Source organism: Pleurodeles waltl, chromosome 1_1, assembly GCF_031143425.1.
Source record: "Pleurodeles waltl isolate 20211129_DDA chromosome 1_1, aPleWal1.hap1.20221129, whole genome shotgun sequence".
NCBI lineage: Eukaryota > Metazoa > Chordata > Amphibia > Caudata > Salamandridae > Pleurodeles > Pleurodeles waltl.
Genome location: NC_090436.1, coordinates 606,877,183 through 606,895,713, shown reverse-complemented (window position 1 = coordinate 606,895,713; position 18,531 = coordinate 606,877,183). Strand labels below are relative to the sequence as shown.

Below are 18,531 nucleotides of genomic sequence, written 5' to 3'. Positions count from 1 at the left end.
AGAGCTGAATTGAGAAGCCATGCAGAACAGAGCGGTGGAGTGGGATGCCTTGAAGGTGGTGCAACAGCTGGAGGCAGAACTTAAGGCATTAGAGAATAAGTTAGCAGAACTTCGGGGGGGGGGGGGAGACACACTCTGGCAACATGCATGGGGAATTGTTAAAAGCACACAAGGACATGAATGAGTTCTGGGAAAGGCTTGATGAGATGATTCAAAGAGCTTATCATTAGAGGTTGCGCAGGGTGGGGGATAAGCCGAAACGCCTCCTGGCTTGGATACTGCAAAGGGAGACTGACCCTGCCCCCATTCTATATATTAGAGACACTAGGGGGAGGGGTGTCTAGTAGAGATGAGATTTTGGCTGTCTTTGGCGAGTACTTCAGGGTGGTATACAGAGCAGGTACCCCTGGTCTGGAACTATATCTCAATATTTTTGTGAGAGGGGCTGGTCTTCCCAGGCTGAGTTCCAAGCAGCGACAGGGACTGGAGGAGGACATCTCTTAGGAAAAGCTAGAGGAGGTCAGTAAAGCGATGAACAAAGCTAATGCACCAGGAGGGGATGGATTCCCGGTGGAACTCTATCAGACCTTTAAGGTCACACTCCTGCCTAAGTTACTAGAGGTATTCATGGAAGCCAGGGATAGGGGAACATAGCTGGCGTCAATGTGGGAAGCGATAGTATGCCTTATGTTAAAACCCGGGGGGAGATGCAACGGATCCCTCAGCTTACAGACCCCTAACTATGGATGTTAAAATCCTGTGCAAGGTCCTGCCAACCAGAATGATGGAAGTGATTCGAGATTTGATCCATGAGGATCAATGTGGGTTTATACCGGTGCGCAGCACTGTCCTTAATCAACAGTGAGTCGCACATGCCTTACATGAGACCTCCGAGGCTGCTCAGGAGTTCGCCTTGGTGTCACTAGATTTAGGAAAGGCACTTGACACTGTTGAGGTGAATCACTTGTGGGCAGTCTTGAATTTTGGGCCACAGTTTTGTGCATGGGTGCGTCCCTTCACAAAGATCCCACTATTTGTATTCAAGAAGGGGGTCAGCTCTCTGAGGGACGGACGGTAGGCAGGGGTACGAGACAAGGATGTCCCCTGTTGCCACTCCTATTCACCCTGGCGACTGAGCCTCTTGCAACATTACTGCACCATGATATGAATCAATATGGGATTCAAATAGGGACGCAGACTCATTATATGCAGATGACTCACTAATTTATCTTAGGTCACCGGAGGAACCAGTGCCTGTGCTGATGCGGCTGCTGTCAGTGTTTGGTGGTTTTTCAGGATCCAAGATTAATGCCAGAAAGTCATTGTTTTTTTCCCTGGGGTGACTTAGGGGTAGGCAGGTAGGCCAGCTGCCAGAGGTGAGGCTGAGATGGGAGTTTCGATACCTGGGCACATAGATGACTAATACAGAGGAAGCTCATAATCGTTTCAACTTAGACAGAGTAGTTCATGAGCTCTGTTGCGTTTTGGAATAGACTTCCTCTTTCCGTGAAGTGTAGGGCAGCATTTGTAAAAATGGTGTTCCTCCATCGTTGTTTGTATCTGATTCACAATACTTTATTCCGGCTTGCACCCAGTTTCTTTCGTAAGATGGATGGACTCTGGACCCGTTGATCTGGGTGGGAAGACCTAGAAGAGTCTCCCTCTCCATACTTAAGAAAAATTTGGATGACGGGGGCTTGGCAGTTCCCTATCTGCAGCTCTATTATTATGCATCACAGATACAACATGCGGCCAAGTGGATGGGGGGATCAATCAGTGGGAGGACAGACTTTTTCGGAGCATGCTCGGTGGGGACACACTGCCGCAACTTCTGATGAAGGGGGGCAAATTAGAATATCCAATCCCGTACCTGGTGAATGCCACGGCCTCTATAGGGGAGTAGGGAGTTAAAAAGATTATCCGACAAGCACCCTTCGATAGGGACTTGAAGTTAATTGACTTAGCACCTTTCAGGGCCATCGAGGAATGTATGACCATGTTGCTATGGCGAAATGGTGTTTGTCTTTATCCAGGTGAACGTTTCATCTCCTTTCAGGAAGCACAGGAGATGTTTGGGGTGGGACCAGGGCAATTTTTGCAGTATGCCAAAATGAAAAAGGTGGTGTAGGAGGTATGGTGTGATTTACCAGAGGCTCCGCAGGCTTCACAAGTTTGGGGGACTCATTAGATGGGGGGTGAGGGCATCATCTGATGTCACTGTTCTACAAGGCACTTAGGTGTGAAAACCCAATCACAGAGGGTGCAGCGTGTAGTGCGTGAAAGAGATATGGGGAGGGAATTTCTGATGATGAATGGAAGAGGACCTCAGAACTGGTGCGCACCATTCATGCAGCAATACTTTAAATGACTGCATTTTAATTACTTGCACAGTACGTACATGATGCCACATATATTGAATAAAATAAATCCAACCAAGGAGGCTCGGTGTGAGCGTTGTGGAGCACTGGGGGATGTGTTTTTTGCATCTGGCCTGGACATATGACAGGGTTTAGGCTTTTTGGAAGGAAGTGGTCCGTAAAATAATATCTGCTACTGGGCTGACTCACACACTCTTTGAAAGCCTGTTTTTTTAGGGTGATAAATAGACCTAAGGGGTGGAAGATACCATATAAGATGACCCAACTGGCTCTGCTGTTAGCAAAGAGAGTGGCTATTGGATGGATGGTAACTTGAGGCCTCCTCTTACAACAATGGATAAAGGATTTGATGGAGTGGGGGGTCGGAGAGGAATAACATATGGGTTTGGCGCGCACTGATGAAGGAGAAACGGCTGAAATTTTGGCTTGGGGACAGCTACGTGAGAGTTTTGCAGATGGTGATGACTTCAACTCAGAGTCTTCTGCAGAAGAGGAGGGGTCAAGGGAGGCATGGGAGGTTATCTGTCTAACAGTGGAGAAAAACAAATGCATTTAGAACTATGTTGGGACAATAAGAGGATTGGCTTAGCTAGCAGATATAGCCCATGTGTGAATAATGTGCCTATTTTTACCCCTAGGGACAGCATTGAACCTTGGGAGGGTATGCCTGTTATCATCAAATTTTTCAAAGTTTGGGTGACTTAGCACTTTGCTTCTCGTTGTGTGGCAGAGTTATTTCATGGCACTGCCTAATTGCTTTGTTACACTGTATGCGGTTTATATGCAAAACAAATAAAAAAAAAATTTTTTTTTTTTTAATTACCCACCCGCACCAACGTTTTTTAGTTTTAACTTGTAGTAAGTCTTGATTAAAATGTACATATTTATTTTAAATAATTTTATAGTTGTAAAAGTATGTTAAACTTTAATGAATTTTGGTAAAATCAAATGTATTAAGAAATACGAATCAATAAAATGAATCAATAATTTTATTAAATGTTTTATCACATTTTCTGCTAGAAAACAGGTATTTGAGATGAGCAGATTGTGAGTGTTGGTGCTGCTGCACAGTGCTTTCCATAAAGAGCTGCTCTACATCGAACACCTTTGAACTGTCCAGGATCACCTACTTCCTTTTTGCATAATTTATGCAGCAGACTAAGCTTCAAAGGGTATTTCTTTGGCATATACTGGGTGCTCCCTTGTGTCTGGACAAAGCTATGCCTCTCTGATAAGGTCTAATGACAGCAAAATATAGGTGTCAGGGGCTGCTTTTATTCATTCCAGGTTGTCTTGTACGGTGTTTTATCAATCCATAGCTGTACCTGGAGTAGTAAAAGACTTCTGTCATTTTTCAGCTCGGTGCGGACAGCACTTGCTAATGCTATGATTAAAGACTTTGTTGCAAAAATGGTAAAAGCCTTTGTCACTTTTCTAGCCCAGCATGAATGGCACTGTGCTAATCCTATGCTTTATAACTCTGCTGGAAAACAAACATTTAAGGTGAGTAGATATAGAAATCTGGTGTTGTTGTAGTAATCGCTATAACAGAGCTGCTGTCCATCTGAAACCTGAAAACTGGGCAAGGTTCCCTACCTTCTTTTATACACATGCACACATGTCTTCAAAACTTAGATATCCCTGCTTACTTGGTGAATTCGTTTGAGTAAGCTTGCAGGTGAAGGCGAGTACCCCCATCCAGTTTAATGCCATCTAGATGGAGGTTTTGTTAAAACCAGCACTTACGCATGCAAAGGCGAGTGATTCACTATGTGTGTCTCTCATATGAATGGGCACTAGGAGATGTGTGGAGGAAAAAGGGTCACTAGTAATTTAGTCCCAAATGCTGCTTCACAGATTGAAAGTTATAGTATTCATACAATGCTATTTTGGATACTGATTTCAAGCTTCTCTGTTGTGCCGAAACAATTTTTTGCCCACAGTATGGATTTGATCACAGGTATTTTTAATAAATGTATTTCTCCAGCTGAACTCCCCTCATCGTGAACGTGCTTATTCTTTTAAACTGTTTATTTGTTCCGTGTTTCGGAGGGTATACATTAAGAATGTACAGTAGGAACCTTTGCTAAAATACTGAGAGTACATCTTGTATCCATTTTTTGATGGCAGAGTTTTAACTGGTTCTTATAGGTGAGGCACAAAGAATTTGCCTTGATGGATGAACAGGATTTTGTTGGCTAACTCAGAGTAGAAACTAGTTAACTATACTTTATTCTGTCGCGTGATAGGGTCAACAAGTGGTCTTTGAGGGTGATACTATCCTAAGTCAGGAATAGTGCTATCGAACATAAGGAATTTACACCTATGATCAGAAGTTGACACCCTGTAAGCACACAATCAACCTACAAGAAATAAGATTATTGAGAAAGTAAACTAGTGTGCGGATTCTTACAATAAGTTGAACCACCAGGGAAATGCCCTGATGATCTGGCCATGCCCAGAGACTTTTGCAATTCCCTCTAAGACCTTGAAGGAGAGAATCCGCTGATTCTGCACCCACTGGGACTTCAGGTCCCACTGCAAAGCCTGAATATGCCAACAGGCATGAGCAGGATGCAGGAGACCATGAGGCCCAACAGCCTCAGAGTTAGCCTCACTGAAATCCAGGACACAGCCTGCAATATTAGAATCATAGCCTGAATATGCTGGACTTGCCGCTCAGGATGATAGGCCTGAAACTGCACTGTGTTCAGAACAGCGCAGATGAAAGGGAGCATCTCAGAGAGAGTCAGCTGCGACTTCGGCACGTTGATATTGAACCCCAGTAAGTGCAGGAGGTTTGCTGTACTCTGGGGGTGGGAGACGACTGGCAGGGACAAGACCACCTTTAACAGCCATCGTCGAGATAGGGCAAGATTGGAGCCTCGGACCTCCGCTAGTGAGCTGCAACCAAAGCCATCGCTTTTGTGAGCACTGGATGGGCACTGGTAAGGCTGAAAGGAGCAGACAAACGGAAAGTACTCCTGGCCTTCCATAAACTGTAGGTACAGGCAGGACATGGGTGTGAAAATAGGTGTCCTGCAAGTTGAACGCTACATCCAGTGTCCTGGGTTTAGGGCAGGCAGGACTTAGGCGAGCAAGAGCATTCTGAACTTCTTTTTCAGGAAAAGGTTGAGAAGACACAGGTCTAGCACAAGACAAAGCCCTCCATCCTTCTTTAGAACTAGAAAGTAGCAGGAATAACAACCACAATCTATTTCTGTTGCAGGCATCCTCTCTATGGCTCCGTAGCTTGGCCAAGAGAGCCTGCACTTCCTGACGGAGCAAGAAGAGGTGGTCCTCTCGTAGCCAGTCTTAAGTGGGTAGCATGAGTGGCAGGGTAGTCGCAAAAGGGAGTGAGAAGCCTCTTTGGACAATCCGAAGGACCCACCAGTCTGATGTCAATGACAACCAGTTGGGGCAGGTGAGGACTCGCCCAACTGCTGGCGACCTATACTGCGTGTTTTGCCGGACCCGTATCCTCAGCACAAAGAGACTGGGAAGCCTGTTGGGTGTGGTGGCCAGGAGGCTCTTTGGGTCTGGTATAAGGCTGGGTCCAGTCGGCGTAAGATGATACATATCTGCCATTGTGTCAGTCAGGAATAACAATGACACCACCAGGGGCCATCGGCACTGGAGCGGGTGCAAAGGAAGGTCTCTGTTTTGCTGGTGGCTCCTCTCCAGATCCAGCATGGGATCCAAGGAGCCCGACCGACACCATGGGCAAACCCGCTGGTGTGGATCCAGTACAGGCCCTCCCGCACCATTGGGGCACGAAGTTCCTAGATAGGGGCAAGGCCACCCAAATATGAGGGGCATGGCCTTATAGAGCTTCTTCAAGTGGGCAGGAGTCACTCCAGGAGAATCATGGAAGCAAGGAGCAGACCCGGGTTCAGGTTCTGCCGACTCGTGGGGCCTAGAGTGCTGATGCTCCTGGGTCTCATTAGAAACCTTCAAAGGGCAACAAGAAGCTGAAAACCTCTTACTGAACTAAAATCTCGACACAATTAACAGTTCACTAGTGGACCACCATCGATGCATATAATAGGAATAGGGTCTCCCTTTAGCTAATCAAGTCACTGGGAATACGTGATGGTTGGAGTAACTTGCATGGTTCATGACTGTGTGCACAGCTTGCTTTGCTCTCCGGTTTCACTATATAGGTTTGATATAATTTTAGCCTTCCCTGTTTTTTTTTTTTTTGGTTGGGTCTCAAGTCTTTTCATTCCATGCCTGTGTTTATCATATTACCCTAATGTTAGATATTGTTTATTCATTTACGATAAAACAATTGTTGGGAAATGACCTTTCAACCAGCTCAATGGTACTCATTTCATCCACATGAGCACACGTTGTGAGACATTTTTGGGAAGCTGTTGGGGAGTTTTGCAGAGCAAGGTGCTCCTGAGCTGAATACACCATTTTAAGAATGAGTTGATGGCACGAGCGTGTCCCTTGTACACATTAGTGGCAGGCAGAGCCACTGGAATTATATGGTTTTGTGGCCGCAGCATTTTCTTCATAATTATGGATTTGCTGCATTTTCATCATAATCCAGCATCAGGTGCATAATCTGCAGTTTAAAAAAAAAAGAAGAGCTTCTAGCTAGAACGGATCAAAAGTTATTAAAAATGTCAACGATTTAGTTGTTGTTAATATTTCACATGTTTTACTTAATCTTGCATTCCTTAAGCGTGTTCATTATTTCAAGGATGTTGTATTTCTGTATTTGTTTCTTCTTTGGTCTTTCTGCTGACCAAACAGAGTAATGGTCACTTACTCCAGTTGCAATGTTGATTCTGTGCAACTATCTGTGAACGAGGTACAGAGCTGACAAAATATTGAGAAGGCAAAAGCAAATTAAAATACAGTGCTTACAGGTGTGTTCATGTGTTGTGTGTTTGGGGGTTGTGAAGTGAAGGAGATGTGAGGAAGTGCATTCAAGAGTCAGTGAAAGGAGGCTGCTGAAGATGATGAGATATGTAGATGGACAAGATGTGGAGAGAAAAGGATGCACATGGCTAATGAGAATGAGCATAGCATGCACGATTGAGACACTCTGAAGACCATTACCCCTTCCACAGGTCTCAGTAATGTTTAATTCACAGACTCACTGCATTGTTATCTCAAAGTCTGTTATGAAGTTTTCTGGTTATACTGAACAAGCAGCTACTTAAGTCATTATGATATGAAATCTCTTTGTTGATGTCATAACTACACATTCACAATTAACCTTCTTGGTTTCTCAAATTTGCTTGAAGATGCACCATTTGCCCACTATTTTTTCAGAATGTTCCTGGGGGAGAACCCCCAGAACCCTGCTTATAAAGTTAAGACTCGTGTTAGCTCGCTACAGGGCACTCATCCAAAACTTTTACACCCCACCACTATCAAATGTCACCAGCCACCACTGAGTCAAGGGCCTGCCACCCGTGCACAGTGTACTGTGCTGAGGGGGCTCCCCCCTTGAGCGGGGGCTTTTTACTCCACTGGTAAAAGAAGGAATAACAGACTGAGAAAGACAGACAAAAAGAGAGGATAGCAGAGGCAATCAAATCCATTAAAGCACATACAATCAATGCCGGGACTAAAGAAATGAGATTGTTCATGGGGGCACGGCGGTGTAGGGAACTGAGTTTCTGCTGAGTGCATATTTATTACTTGTATGTGTCCATTTCAGTATGGTTAGTTCTCCCAAAATCAAGTTACAAGTCAATGGTTTTCTATAAGATGGCAGCCTTGTCACAAGGACCGAATTTTGAGAATTTTTGTTTTCAGACAAAGGCAAGCTTAACTTATTTAATTTTTAAATATGTAATGTTAGGAAGTCAAGTATGTATGTAATAAGCATACCATAGTAAGAAAAGGAGTTGATGGATTGTGACTGTAGTCTTCCTTATTCTTCATAATTAGAAAGTGGGCAGAGTCAACAATCACCCTCTTCAAGTTTAACAATGAATGGAAAATTCTGTGGAAAAAAAACAAGTAAAATGTTGTCACTCAAGACATTTACGTATAGCATACAGAAAAGTAAAACTATATAAATAAAAAGTCAAATGTACGCATCTTAATCATGTTCTGTGAGAACAGTCTTTTACAGGACAACTCCATCAGACTGTCATTTGTTTTTAAACAGGCTTCCTCATGGTACATGTTTTCTGTACCACAGCACATCCTAACCCCTTAAATTTCCAAGACCTTAAAAAAGGTATTTGTAAAGGAGTGACTTGCATTGCAAGCTTCTTATCTGCATCAGATCATTGCCAAGCTTTCCTTCTGCCTAGATGGAAGCTCCTATTCCCAAGCACCTCCCTTCCACTGTAATGTCAGTGTCCATGTAGGGTGGTGACATCACTGTTCCTTTACAATATATAGGACAATAACTACCACTAATTTACAAACAAATATATTTAAGTTTCAAAATGCCTATTAAACAACATTCCCATATTTTTGCCTTCACAGTTTTTGCTGGTTTTTGAGCTTTGTGCCTTTTGCTCCCACTAACCAGTGGTAAAGTGCCTGTGCTCCTTCTTTCAACATGATGAAATTGACATACCGCTGAATGGCCTATTCAACATACCTGTACGTCTCTAGCAGGCGGTACAAAAGCGGTCTCCAAGCCTGTAAGCTAAATGTCAAAAGTGGACTCTACCACCCACTGTGCCACCCACTAAAGTGACAGTGTTAACATGACTGCAAATCTACAATTTGTAGACTGGCTGTGCAGTTTAAACCACAACCTGACCTTTCAAAATAGCTCCTTTAGACAAGCCAAATCCTTCCTTTTAAATATTATGAGATCATCCCCAAATAGTCCTTACTACTCATGAGGCAAAGTGCATGTTATTGAAAAGTAAGACTTGTAAACTTTAATGTTAAACATGTTCTTCAGTAACAAAGCACCAAAAGCTATTTACACTGTATCAAGGCTGGCTGTTCCATAGGAAAGCATTTGGGATGCAATATTACATTTAATGTTATCTGAATATGTAATAAATTTACCTGCTTTTACTTAATTTGTCATATTGTTTTACTTTTTTCTTGAAAATTGAGCTCAATTACATTTTTTATGAAACTGGCTATGAATACATTTTATGAAATGGGTATTTAATGAATTTTCAGAGATTCGTGTCAAATGAACTGTGGGAGTTGGCTTGGCTTTTTCTGTCTGCTGGCTTGGCATGGCTAGGGTGGGACAGCAGTGTTACTTTAATCTAGGCAGCCATTTCTACTCTTGTAGTGCCATGGAGCAGCACCATCTTTTGATTTAAGTGTTCTAGTTGTACAGAGGAGGGGCATGAATGCAGGACCGCGTCACGAACGTGCACAATGAAGGTATGCCAAAGGAAAGCTCATCTGCACCTGTCTGTGTTCGTTCTGCAACCAGTGCCATCCATGCTGGTCGTTTGCATACAACTTCTGACTCCAGGACCCTATACTCTTCCCAGGAGCTCTATAACCTAAGGCCTATGACAATCAGCAGGTACAAATATTTGCCAGATTGGTACCCGGTTGCCCAAATGTGCGGTGAGTGTGCTGCAGCTCTCCCAGTCGGGAAAAAGTAGGAAGGGAGTACGAGAGAGTTAGGACATCAGATTAAGACAGCTGTGGGTCATCCCCAGACCCGATCTGCAATGATTGATATACGGTCACTGCACAAGAAAGCACAGCATATACATGATTACTTAGTAAGGAACAGGTTGACCTCTTATTTTAAACAGAAACATGGATGAATGAGTCATCTGCCCCAGATACTGCAATTACTCCACATGAGGGTTATTCCTGTGTGAATGCCGAGAGATCTGGTAATAGAGGTGTGGGAATGGTCATTATTTAAAAAAATAGTTTTAAGTGCTCATCCTTTGTTTTACCAGACCTTAAAGAAACCTGAAGCCTTGGAGTTCTGTGTTACAATTTCCAAACCGCTACCTGTGGCATGGGCTCTGGTTTATAGGGCAACCTGGCTACGGAGGTGATTTTCTCAATTCCTTAGAGGAGGTCAAAGCCAAGTAAATTCTTCAGTTTTCTAACTTTACCCTTTTAGGAGATTTTATTTTGCATACTGATATCTTCTGGAGAGGGCGGCCACATTTAATTTGGTTCAAAATGTCACCTCCCCAAGACATTGGGCAGACCATACCTTGACTTTATTTTCTCTAACAATAGTATATCAATCGTGGATGTATTGGTCATCCCTTGGTCCGACCTGCTATAATCCCTTTCTCTGGGGCCTGGGACAATATCCTGAATAGAGGGGAGCACTGGCCAAACAGTCTCTTATCATGTTTGGAAGAAAATGAATCCCTCTAAGATGAAGCATGTTTTTCGGACAGTTCAGTCCCTGTGCTCTGTGGAAACATTAAGAGGCTAGAGCCACTAACACTTGGGTACAAGACATGGCGAACAAGATAAGCCAACATCTCTGAATCAGAGAATGAATCAGAGAAGTAGCCCTTCTGCTCCTTATTTCTCGGTTGCATGCAGGAAAGAGAAAAATCAATGTAAGAAACTGGAGAGGCTCTGGAGGAGGCATTATTCTTTAGTGGATACACAGGACGTAAAGAGCGGTCCTTCGGAAATATCATGTAATGATCAGAAAGGCACAAGCCGCATATCTTGAGGATAAAATATCCACAGCGAGTAACAGCTGTTAACGACCCAAGCAAAATCTAGAAAATTGTCAGGAACTTTCTTCACTTTGCAACCTGCCTGCAGCATGTTCTTCTATATCAGATCTGTGTTATAAGTTATCTAATCTTTTTGGAAGCCAAGATTCTTAAAATTGTTTCTAATTTGGAATCTAACCTAATTGCATCGAACATAGAGAGGAGAATGGAGGCTACCAGTAGGACTAGGACCTGCAACTTGCTCAAGTTCTCCCTGATCACGTTGTAAGAGTCTGAACATGCCATTCTCGTGTGTACGTCAGGTTCCCCTTACAACCCGTCCCTTTCTTCAACTCTGAACACTCTGCTAAATGTCATCAACTTAATTTTCTATCAATTGTTTAATATATCCCTTCAATCACAAACAGCACAGTCGTGCTGTTAACAGGCCAGAATTATCCCACTGTTTCAAAAAACTGTAAGCGGATAGGACTCAGCTGGCCAATTTTAGACAATTTCCAGGCTGCTACTAAACTGCTGAAAAAAAGGATCAATTCTCATCTATCAGTGTACTTGGAGCAGTTCCACATATTGCACACAACACAATCTGGAATCCAGATTCAACACAGTATGGAGACGGCAGTTGTGGAGGTGATTGACTATTAAGCTGTCGTTAGATCAGGGAAAACAGGCTGTCCAGATCTTCTTGATCATATCAGGAGCTTCTGACATGGTGCTACATACTATCCTCCTTCAACGCAACAAGAACATCAAAGTTGTGGCCCGGGCACTGGCATGGATCTGATGCTTTCTTGATATAGAAGCCAAGCTCTTTGGATGGGCCCTCACTGCTCTGACTACAAAGCCCTCAAATGTGGAGTTCCTCAGGGCTCAATGTTAAGCCCCAAATTATTTAATATGCATATATGTTCCTGCTGGCCTCGCTGGTGGAATACCCTCCTCAGAACACTTTCTGGACTCATGGAAGAACATAAGATTACTGGACCTGCTGTTGGTGGCCTAAAAAGAGCCTAGAAGATTGGACCGGTTCTGCCTCTTCTACCCAGGACAAAAGAGGCTGCTCCAAGGTTCGTAGGACTTACCTCCAGTTTAATCAACAAGGATACAAAAAGCTACAAGAGGCCAGTAAAACTGGACCAACAATGGTCCCTGTTGCTGGCCTCTGCCAAACACCAAGTGAGGCCCTCAAGGAAGGTCCTGGGCTCCTGGCTGGTGTCAAAGTGTACCCCTCCTAGCATGTCCTGAAACCTATGACTTAGAAACATTTTGGCTCTGAAGACCTTAGGAGGACCAGGACCAATCTACAAAGCCACTCCAACGAACATGCGTTGCCGCTGGGCCAAAGATTTAGATTGCTCCTAGCTTACATCTTATATGCCGAAGAATAGGATTCATTTGGCCTGAAACCCTCTTTAGCTACAGCCATGCCCCACTGGAAGAATTTGAGATCCAAATGTGTGATTAAGTCTGGAAGGTAAAAATGTTCACAGGGCGAAGGAGCCAAAAATTATACGTGTGGCAAGGAACCTTCCTTGGGCACAAAATTCTAATTTCTCCCGCAGGAAATTCACCATCAAAAGTCAATTGCTACACTAGGACCTTGTCCAGCAGCTATCCAACATCATGGAGCCCTCATCGACCACAGCCTGATGCCCTGCCTTTGTGAGGATTTTTTACTTTAATTTCAGAGACTAAGGATCTGATATAGAGTTTAGCTGACAGGTTACACTTTCAAAAACGTGATAGATATCCCGCCTCCGCATTACAATTCCAATAGGATATAATGGGATCGCAATAGCGTGGACGGGATGGTCATCATGTTTGTGATGGAGTAACCCCATCCGGCAAGATCTAAATCAGGCCCTAATTCCAAAGGTAAAACTTCCAACTGGGTCAAACCGTATCTAACCTGCCCTCCATCATCCTCGGTCTTAACTTGCACCTAGGTACTAGTCAAGTCCAACAGGATGACCGTAATTGGAGTTTTCTGCTGTTTGAACCATCAATTTAAAAAATCATATGCCAGTTCCTTTACTGGATTTTGATGTTTTGGTGTACTCGGTTTTTCAAAATTGGTTTGCAATTGCTAATGTGTTGTGTTTTGCTTTTATCACTGTTTTGGTATACATACATAATTTACACATTGCTTATAAGTAAAGCTGTTGGGCTCTGTGCAATAGCTGCCAGGGGTTGAGCGCAGGTTACTTTAGTGACTTTAGTAGTTCACCCTGACAAGAATTGTGGGTATTGCTTAACAGGGATTATCACTCCCTTTAACTAATAACACCAATTTCTTACACTGGTGCATTGAGGAGCAACTTATTTTAGATCACAGGCTCATAATAAAACGTTATTTTAGGTACAGAGAGGCACTGTCACATACCACTTTAGGTTTTGTTCAGAATACGGCGTTACACAGGATGGGAGATGCCATCTCTTATAAACATTAACCACTGCTCTGGCACCAACATTTTGTATAATCGAGAAATTCAGGTTATTTCCTTTTCAGGTTCCAATGAAGGGCAACTGCTATAGCCCACCTTGCAATGCTAATTCTGCAAGGCTGCCAAAATGTGCAGATGGGATGTAGGAGCTTGATACAATAATAAATCAATGGTCATTCCTAAAGCCTTCAGTGAATCAACTAATTTAATGACTGCTGCTACCACACTCATGCGCTTGGGCCCATTCTTGATCTTTCTACATTTGAAATTTGAAGGAGCTCTGTTTAGACTTCATTTATGATCAACAGCTACCATTCAACAAAGTCTGGAACGTACTAAAGCTTTGTTGATGCAGAGATCCTTCTCAGGATGACATGAATATAATCTTCTCAGCTTTTGTCTACCTAGATTTCATGCAGACTGTACCACTGGGATGGTCACACCCCAGTTCATGGATGTCTACTACATTATAGAAGAGGATAAATACTGTTTCATGGGGTTGTGCACCTCTCTGCAGGATTAGACACTGTTGATAGCATGGCTCTGCTCAAAATCCTGGAGAGTAAATAAAGCTCAGGGTTGTGGTGCTGATTTCTACCCTTTCTGAGAAACTGCTTGCAGATGTTAAGGTTATTACTTCCTCCTCTCCCACCTCTATCACCAACGGTGTGCTGCAGAGTTCAATGCCACTTCCATGTGACTTGTATATGGAGCTACTGGCTCCATGGATGTACATGCCAGCCAATTATTGGATGCCACACAGCTATGCCTACATCTAACCCTTGAATAACATTCATTGGCAATGCGCCTGTCTCAGTGGTATTTGAGATTGCTTTGCCAACAACTGTCCAAATGTGTCATCTATCAAAGACTGTGCCATTGCTCTTTGTTCCCCAGGTCTGTTCTCTGCTAGTGCGGAGCTGGCTCCAAAACGTGTCTGAAGGGGAACACACCCATGACTGCGAAGAACATCAATTTGATAGGCTTCGTTTGTTACACACCAGCAGACACATTCAGGCCAATGGTACAGGTCCAGCTTCTATTCAGGATCTATGGTGAGAACTTAAGGCCTGCTTTAGATCTTGGTGGTAATGGTCCCGCCATTCATTTCTGGACAGAAAACTGCCTACTAGAGGGTCACCCACCCGAATTAGAAGTTGGCAGTCCCATAGCCGATGACAGGACTCCAGCTACCCTTCCTGCTTAGCAGATCTAAATGTGCCTTACTGCCAACTGTGGCAGTGCTACCTCCACACCTGAGTTGGTGGATTGGAAGGGGGAATTAGGTAAAAACCTACCTTTTTTCCCCAATTCCACACCTACATTTGACTGGACATGACTAGACAAACCTTCGGTCGCTGGCACCACTGGACCACAGAGAATACACAACCCCCCCCCCTGTCGTCAGACTCGAAGCTAGGGTGTGGACACCACTCAGAGAAAAATAGTAAACACCTGCGATGCTCATTTGATTCTGAAAGGCAAACCAGAGAATGGGTAGTGCTTTTTCTCCACCACAAACCACAATGATGCAGTCAATGTCATGGCGGCTTCAGGATATGAAAAGTAGGTGTCTTTCTGGTAGAGTAATACCTTGAAGTCACCTTGGTTCAGGAGTGGGATGACATTTTGCACCACTGTCATCTTGAACAGTTTATTCTTCCTTCAGGTATTACACAGGATACATACACAGATCTAAGATGCAAAATACCATGCTGTCTTATTTTTAGATATCAGAAAGTACACAGAGAAGTCTTGCTTGACCTCTCTCATATTCTGATCTCCCCTATATTGCTCAGAATGTATTCTTACAGTAGCTCACTAGAAAATGGGGTTTGTAAATGGAGGAATATCCAGTAGCAGGGGATTGCACATGATAGAGTATCCCCTCTCTACCGTGAAGAACACCTGCTTCTTAGTGGTAATTGTCCTGTCCACTATCAGTGACGGAAGACCTTCAACCTTCCCCCAGAATGGTAACATACAATCAAAGGGTACAAGGAGCTGGCCATTGATTGGCAGTGGGGAGCTTCTTTTTTGGGAGCCTCTACTGTGACCTTTGTTAGAACCGTTAGTACAACTATCCAATAATGCATTGCTGGACCAGATCATGGGAAGATGGCTAGAATGAGTGGTGCAACTGGAATGGCTGTGTAGAGGACCCTGCTGGGTGACACATTTGCTGAAGGCACTGAAAAAGATTAGCCGCTAGACCATGCCCACGGATTTGGGTGTGTATGTGCGTTTTTCAATTTATTTTAATGGTTCAATGACTTATGGCCTAAATAAAGGCCTACACTGAAGAGAATATTCAAAATGTGGTGTTGGACTACTTGCCTAAAAACCTGAGACTCAAAGCCATGCCTCCTCAGGATAACAAACATTAATTTTCCAACAAGCTTGGCCACTCTCAAAGGGAACACCTGCAGGAGAGATGGATTAACCTTTCACTCTTTACTTTTCTGGAGGGTTCAATTTCTTCCCATTGCAAGCAGTTATATATGCTGAGCACATGGCCATTGACCAATTCCTGGCTAACTCAAACCCTCATCTTCAGAAGTGCCTTTATTCCCCCTTTCGTTTCTGGGACAATTTCACCTGTCCCTTTCCCTGCCAGAACCCCCAGCACAGTAAAGTTTTTGTAAACAGACAGGCAAGTTAACTGAGCCTCCTTGATTCTCTATCGGTGTAGAGCACATTCCTATGATCACAACATAATCCAACTGTGTTTTCACACTTAAAAAGCTGAAAAGCCTGAAACTTTTTACATTAGGATCATGAGAGAATAACACAGATTGCAAACTCTCTGCCAAGTAGTTTGCCACAATGTGCACTGAGGGCAAAATCAAAATGGCGTGTTTTCCACCCAACATGCTTCATCAAGTTATTTTCACATGACCTTGAATACATGTGGGTGATTGCATCAGATGGGATTTACAAGGTCAACCATGGTCACTTAATTGGTACTCTCCGAGTCCTATTCCCTGTCCCAATCAGTGCTCTGCAGCTCTCACGTTCCCCAACTGTGACAAAGTTGCATAAGATGGAAAATTTGAATTCAGTTCTGATCTTGATGCAAGAAAACAAAGTATCTGAGATGGAGTATGTGTACTGATCTATTACGGGTTTAGGGACATGATGATCATAATTTATTTTTGAAAAGTAAAGAGACTTGAAGAAAAACAACTAGTAGTATTCTGAGCTAGACATTACACAGCGGGACATTGCAGAGCATCTGAGCTACACAGTACAGTAAGGTCCTGCCATATCTCTCCATTGATTCCCAGTGCATTGTGTCTAAGCGCCACTTAAGCAATGCCCGTCCTTTACTGCCATCGCAAACATTGCTGTCAACTATATGATCCACTGTATGCAGCTGTTTCCTCTCAGTATCTACTGGTGTTGAAGCAGTGAACGCTGAGCAACACCTCAGAATGACTGCAGAGATAATGACATGCCTGTACAGAGCAAGTAAAATGTAGATCTTGCTCTAGTGCTTGATATTTAGGAATCATGAAATTGGTTACTTTGTAGAGACTGAAGCAAAGGATAATTCAACAGCAAGTTTAGTCAAATGTAAACTACAATTATTAGTGGTTTGCCTGTGAGGTGTGATGTACTGTCTCAAAAATCAAGGAGAACATTAGTAAGGCTGCTTAGAGTAGAATGCTGAGCTTCACAGTCTTCTGGATAAAACACTCTGAAAAACAGCTATTCCATCTACTAAGGAAATTCTAGATGGCGAAGAAGACATATAGAGAGATTCCAATGGGATCGTCATTTCAGAATGAACACCAGACACTCCAGGTTATGGGGTATGAGAGCACTCGGAGGTTGACATATGTCTTGGAATGGCTAACAACATATTGGACCTGATTGGTGAGATGATGTTGTGCAGCAACATCGCACCCTTTAATGGCAATGTTGAATTTCCTTCCTAGATTTTTCTGGTGCTGGAGGTTGTTGTCAATGGCAACAGAGATTTTACCAGTTTGCCTTTCTCCAATGATCAACTCATGCTGACCGTAGCAAACTGGCTGCTAGCTATCCATAGCCTAGGTAGGCCAAGTTCAGCTGGATGTGAGGTACAACATTCACCTTGGTAGACAGTCATCTAGCATACTTCATTCACTGCCAAGTTTGTACCATGCTTTTAGCAGAACGTATTCTTAAAGAGTTAATTTTTTTTAAGACTGAGTTAACAATAAAAGTGACAACTCTAGGCAACCTGGCACCTTCTCAACAATTTTCTCTCCATAGACTACAACTTGTTCTCCCTACTGATTTATAATATGCTCTGGGCTGCTGATATCTAAAACCTCTTGCTGTGATATGCCAAAGTCTGTGGATGGGAAGACAAATGTAAACTAAATTGGATTAAAAGAAATGGGAGAATATCTGTCAGAGGATCGCCTTTAAGTAAGTTTTATCTTCAAACCCAAGAAAGAAATGTTTAGGATCTACAATAATAGGCCTTAGTTTGGCAACAGGAAAAGACATACAGTCCCATCCACAGATGTTCATGTTAAACACTAGCACATCCACACATGCTAGAAAAGCAATGCGCAAATGATCATCATATAATTCACATTATGATTGACAACTTGGCAGAGACTTATCTAGGTTTTTTTCAGCCATAGCCATGTGCTATTATGACACCTATCTGGCAGAGGCTCTATCTAGCTGCAGATTCCTTACCTTAAAATTTTTCCCGGACTGAATCTGGAAGTTCCTGAGCAGTAGCACTGCGAGGCGCTCGGTTGAGTTATTCTGCTCTGCGTCATTCTCGCCAGAAGTTAAATGCACGGTGCATATATAAGCGGCACACCAACAAGCTGTCATCAGTTTTTTTTAGCCATCTTCCCATGCCAGAAGCGCAAAGCCACAAATAATGTTGATAAATTAGTGTGCATCACTACGGGCAAGAAGGTGACACTATGTGGAAATTCATTTGTACAGCAAGGTGGAAGAGTGGATGAGTAAAGAATATGTAGCTAGATTGAGTCTGTGCAAGATAAGCCTTTGCCAAAGGTAAATAACTTGCTCATATCTAGCCACAGATTCCCTATGTTAGAATAGATA

General features: G+C 43.3%; 1 protein-coding gene across 1 annotated transcript in view; it reads right to left on the bottom strand.

Annotated features, from left to right (window-relative positions):
• MAN2A1 (mannosidase alpha class 2A member 1) overlaps nt 1-18,531 on the bottom strand; it is a 652,784-nt gene that overhangs the window by 376,878 nt on the left and 257,375 nt on the right. Inside the window, exon 11 of the mRNA XM_069226405.1 lies at nt 8,232-8,346. Within this exon, the coding sequence (XP_069082506.1) occupies nt 8,232-8,346 (115 nt within the window). The remainder of the gene's footprint in view (nt 1-8,231; nt 8,347-18,531) is intronic.